This window comes from Nematolebias whitei, chromosome 16 (genome assembly GCF_014905685.2).
Source record: "Nematolebias whitei isolate Nwh7 chromosome 16, NemWhi1, whole genome shotgun sequence".
In the NCBI taxonomy this organism is placed as follows: Eukaryota; Metazoa; Chordata; class Actinopteri; order Cyprinodontiformes; family Rivulidae; genus Nematolebias; species Nematolebias whitei.
Window position 1 is genome coordinate 37,979,742 of NC_056513.1, and position 5,574 is coordinate 37,985,315.

General features: G+C 43.5%; 1 protein-coding gene across 1 annotated transcript in view; it reads left to right on the forward strand.

Moving 5' to 3' along the window:
* Positions 1–1,282, forward strand: part of LOC119422504 (ribosomal protein S6 kinase beta-2) — a 2,299-nt gene extending 1,017 nt beyond the window's left edge. Inside the window, exons 3-5 of the mRNA XM_037689880.1 lie at positions 833–890; positions 1,011–1,111; positions 1,188–1,282. Coding sequence (XP_037545808.1) covers positions 833–890; positions 1,011–1,111; positions 1,188–1,282 — 254 coding nt within the window. The remainder of the gene's footprint in view (positions 1–832; positions 891–1,010; positions 1,112–1,187) is intronic.
* Positions 1,283–5,574: the final 4,292 nt, after the last annotated feature.

The window sequence follows — 5,574 nt, forward strand, 5'->3', positions numbered from 1 at the left end:
ACAAAATGACCACCAGGACACGCAAAATGACCAACAGGACACGCAAAGTGACCACCAGGACACACAATTTGACCAACAGGACACACAAAATGACCACCAGGACACGCAAAATGACAAAAAGGACACAACACACAAAATGACCACCAGGACACACAAAATGACCAACAGGACACGCAAAATGACCACCAGGACACACAAAATGACCAACAGGACACGCAAAATGACCAACAGGACACACAAAATGACCAACAGGACACACAAAATGACCAAAAGGACACACAAAATGACCAAAAGGACACACAAAATGACCAACAGGACACACAAAAGACAAAAAAACACACAAAGACAAAAAAGACAAAGACAAAAAAGACAAAGACAACAGGGCACACAAAAAGACAAAGGATGCATAAAAGGCACAAAAAGACAAAAGGACGCCCAAATAGACAAAAAGGACAAATAAAAAAAAAAAAAAAGGATGCATAAAAGATGAATAGAAACATGAGACAAACTGGAAACATTAAACGACACAAAAAGGACACGAGGAGATGGAGCAAATATGCTGATGTGGATTTAAAGTGCACCAAGTTTTAAAAAACATCATTTTCAACCAGATGAAAATATAAAGTTCAATGTTTGAAAAAGTCTAAAAGTTATAATAAACAAAAGTCCTGGCTGTACTGTCCTGAACGAGCTGAACATTTTGACATCTGAGCAGCTAAAACAGCTGAAAGTTTGCTAACGTATCGACGGCCCAAAAAGAAGTCCGTTTAGACGATGACTCAGCCGATGAAGAACCGAAGGTGCGATCTCTGACTCTGTTCCTGCTCCTCAGGAGGAGAGCTCTTCATGCAGCTGGAGAAGGAGGGCATCTTCATGGAGGACACGGCCTGGTGCGAGTTGTCTCCTAGCGGTGAAATATTTGCACGCTAACAGGGTTTTTAATTTGGAGCAGCTTCAGCGTAGGTTCGTTGTTCCTGTAAGTCGTGAACTTGAACTCTGTACGTGTTTAGCTTCTACCTGGGAGAGATCATTCTGGCCCTGGGTCACCTCCACTCCAACGGGATCATCTACCGAGACCTGAAACCGGAGAACATCATGCTCTGTCACCATGGTAACGCACCACACAAGTAACGGAGGCCGTTTGTGTATTTATGATGGTGTCTTTTCATACCGATGTTGTGTTTAAGGACACATCAAGCTGACGGACTTCGGCCTCAGCAAGGAGTCGATCCACGACGGAAGCGTCACGCACACTTTCTGTGGCACCATCGAGTACATGTGAGTGTCGCCGAGCGCCCACGCTGCCAATCCCTCTCTGCTTCATTTTTATCTTACAAGACACAAACCTGGCAACACAAATTAAAACTTTTTGTTTTTTTAACAACACTGTTCTCTGTAAGGCTGATAGCACTCCGGTGCCGTGCCGGATCTCCGAATCAGACCCTAGACATAAAACGGCTGTTGGAGCCATCAACAGCCTCGGCAGACATCCCACCCTCACTGACCGATTTAAAAATTCACGTCTGCTCTTTCTTTGCTGAGCTACATCTGTCATTTACCATCGCTCCTCCACTCTTCAGTTTATGTAAGAAGTTAGAGGAGGATAAAATCACCCTCACACACTTGTCCGAGGCAGCATGCTAGCTATACAATCACAGGTTATCTCACCAGAGTTTTAAAATAATCTGAAAAGCTAAAGATTGCCATTTTTTTTCTCAACGTTGATGAAGCCACGGGCACTTGTTTGAATGTACTGGTTAGATTTTATGACGAGGATTTTGGATTTGTTTCCCATCATTTACTAAACTTTTAATTGTTTTGAAGAAACAATTTTAGGATTATCATGTTATCTATGGTTCGTTGTTGCACAGTAACTGTTTCAAAGCTGTATTTGAAATAAATGGTGCATATTTTGCAATAATGTTTTCTTTTTAAGAAAAATGAATGGGTGTCCTTGTCCATGCCCTTTAGTCAGTGGTTAGGCTAAGTTAAGCTGCTTTGCCATTGATAAGTGCGATTCCACTTGGCTATCGTCTTCTCGGTTCTTCACAGGTGGAGGTGATTTACCACTGTGACCTGTTTCCCGCTCTGTGGGTGGGGTCGTAACAGGTCATTGTGTTAGAGCCACTCCACCCATTAATCACCCTATAATCAGACTTCAATTTCTTAAGCTTATCCCGGCACTGCTTGTAAGTCCGAATGTAGCCACGCTGTGCTACGATATCTCTCAGTAAATGTCATTTCTTGTTGTGCTCTCTGGGTCATCCTGCTGTCTGCTTACGTCAAAGCCGGCCCCTTGGAGCAGTCTGAACCTCAAACAAGGTGGTCCCTTAAACCGGGCTGAGTAGGGGTGGGTGCCGGCAGTGGGCAGGCCCTTAACTGGGGCGGTGGGGTGCTAAGCCCATGAGAGTTGAGATGGTGTGGAAAAGCATCATATGGCTACTAATCCAAGTTTACTTAGGAGTACCACTTCCTCCTACTGACCTTTCTTGGTATTACTGTTGTATGTGTAGACTCTGTAATCGTGCATTCGCTCCAAGAGTTACTAAAGCTGTAAAATCACTTTTGTCCCTCATAAAGCATAGCTGCTAAAATATCTGTGTCCGTTCATGACATGCACATTGCCCTTTCATTTCCAGCCTAAATGCGTACATTTTTCATAAAGTCTAGCAGTTTTGAACTTCATTTAGTTGCTCATTTCCCAATTTTTGTAGCTTTAGTCATTTTGTTTACACTTAACTTGAAGGGAGTGACATATTGGTGTCATGAACCTGTCACAAACATGACATGCATCATGAACATTAATGACACTCTTCCAATGGTCATGACTGATGTCATAAAATGTCATTTGTTTTTTGTAATGTAAAAACTGACACCGTTTGAGATGCTGACACTTTATGACAACAGTTATGACCATTAGGAGTGCCATTAATGTTCATAATGCATGCCATGTTCATGTCACCCCCCTCAAATAAAGTGCTACTGTCATTTGTGTCACTGTTGTCAGTAGAAAGTGAATTACTTCTGATTTTAACAGCTTTACTAACTGTTGTTGTGAACACACAGTAAAAGCAAAAGGCAGGCAGTGAAGTGATTAATTAAAAGCAGGGCTGGATTACTGAATGGGCCTACCAGCCCCTGGGGCCCAAGAGCTCAGGGAGCCCTGAAGCCTGGGGCTCTGCCCAAAGAATCTACTGTAATATATCTATGTTGTATATATCTATCTGTATGTATCTTGTCTGAATGCCGTCCACTTATTTCCATACATTTCAACAGAATCTATCATTTAAGGGGCTAATTTCTACATTTTCTCCTGAGGGAGCATATTCTCAGACGGACCAATTAGCTTCTGGTAAACTGAGTTCCGATAACTAAGTCAGCTAAAAAAAAACTCTCTCCACCCCCCGAAAAAAAAAAATGTGTACAGGAGAACGGGGACTCACAAAACTGTTATGCTAAGCAAAACATAACAAGGTACTGAGCATGCATCAGGATAACAAGGTACTATCTTCTGCCCTCACAGTGCTTTCCCCCTTATACATACCAGGAACAACCTCTAACTCATGGTGTCAGTTTATATCAAATAACAGAGACTTTAACATACTGTAAATGTCAAACCAAACCTGAACAGGACATTAACAAGAACAACAGATTTCCACTCTTGGAAACATCGCAAACACTCAAAAACATTACATACTGAACGTAATTCCTACAATATCCTGATGCATGCTCAATAATCCAGGTAGAAAAATCCAAAAAAGTTCAATCTGGTCCTCTGGACATTCAAAAAAACAAAAAACAAAACAAAGCAAAAAAAATCTAGAAACGTTTCGTCTCTCATCCGAGAGACTTCCTCAGTCTGAGGTGCTGTATTCAGCTCAGTCTCTTAAATAGCACCTTCTCAGAGTGGATCAACCAGTTTGCTGCTGACAACCAAAACCAGCTGATCACATGCTCAAGAAGGACCATCAGCCTAACAACGAATCATTAGCACACTGATGGCTGTTTACTACTCACAGAGGGCTGAGTGATACTAGCAATCACAGCATTGTAAGAGGGGGACAGTTGAACCCGGAGGCCTCCACCCCTGTTTAATGATGGACGATTTCTTTTCACAAAGATGGCCTCCTTTACTCCTCTCTCAAACCATCGTTCCTCTCTGTCCAGGATGTGAACATCTTCATCCTTGAAAGAGTGACCGCTGGCCTGGAGATGAGTGTAGACCGCAGAATCCTGGCCTGATGATGTTGATCTTCTGTGCTGGGCCATCCTTTTGGCCAATGGCTGTTTAGTTTCCCCGATGTAAGACTGATCACAGCCCTCCTGACACTGAACAGCATACACAACATTACTCTGTTTGTGCCGGGGGACTGGATCTTTGGGATGAACCAGTTTTTGCCGTAATGTATTTTGGGGTTTAAAAGCCACTGGGACGTTATGTTTAGAAAATAAACGTCTCAGTTTCTCTGATACCCCCTCAACATACGGAATGACCACTGGTCTGAGTCTGGGTTCCTCCTTTTCACCTGATGGCTGACTGGAGTCCTGTTTGGGTTTCTTCTCTGCTTTCACCACATACAGAACACCATGGACTTTGTGGATAAGGTGAGGGATGTCATCATGGAGACTGATGAAACAATGGTCTCTTTTGATGTCACATCACTCTTTACGTGCATTCCTGTTGATGATGCAGTAGAGGTGGTCAGTTTAAGATTAAAATCAGACACCACTCTGAGCAGCAGGACCACGCTTTCCACAGAACAACTGTGTCAACTCTTGAAACTGTGCCTGCAGTCAACCTACTTCACATGGGGAGCAATATTATAGGCAGAAACATGGGTGTGCTATGGGGTCTCCAGTTTCTCCTATTGTTGCCAACCTGTACATGGAGGAGGTAGAAAAGAGAGCCTTGGCATCCTTTTCAGGGACACCACCAAGTCATTGGTTCAGGCATGTTGACGACACCTGGGTTAAAATTAAATCTCAGGAAGTCCAACATTTTACTGACCACATCAACTCTGTGGATAAGTACATCAAGTTCACACGAGAAGATGTAAAAAATGGCAAGTTGGCTTTCTTGGACTGTGAGGTCTCAGTCTCTGATAGAGGACATTTGCAAACCGAGGTGTACCGCAAACCCACCCACACAGACCAGTATTTGCAGTTTGGCTCCCATCACCCTTTGGAGCACAAGTTAGGAGTCATCAGGACTCTGTATCACAGAGCAGACAGCATCCCCACTAGCTCGGGAGCCAGGCAGAAGGAGAAATCCTACACAAAACAGGCTCTAGAGCAATGTGGATATCCTAACTGGGCCTTCCTGAAAGCAGAGAAGAAACCCAAACAGGACTCCAGTCAGCCATCAGGTGAAAAGGAGGAACCCAGACCCAGACCAGTGGTCATTCCGTATGTTGAGGGGGTATCAGAGAAACTGAGACGTTTATTTTCTAAACATAACGTCCCAGTGGCTTTTAAACCCCAAAATACATTACGGCAAAAACTGGTTCATCCCAAAGATCCAGTCCCCCGGCACAAACAGAGTAATGTTGTGTATGCTGTTCAGTGTCAGGAGGG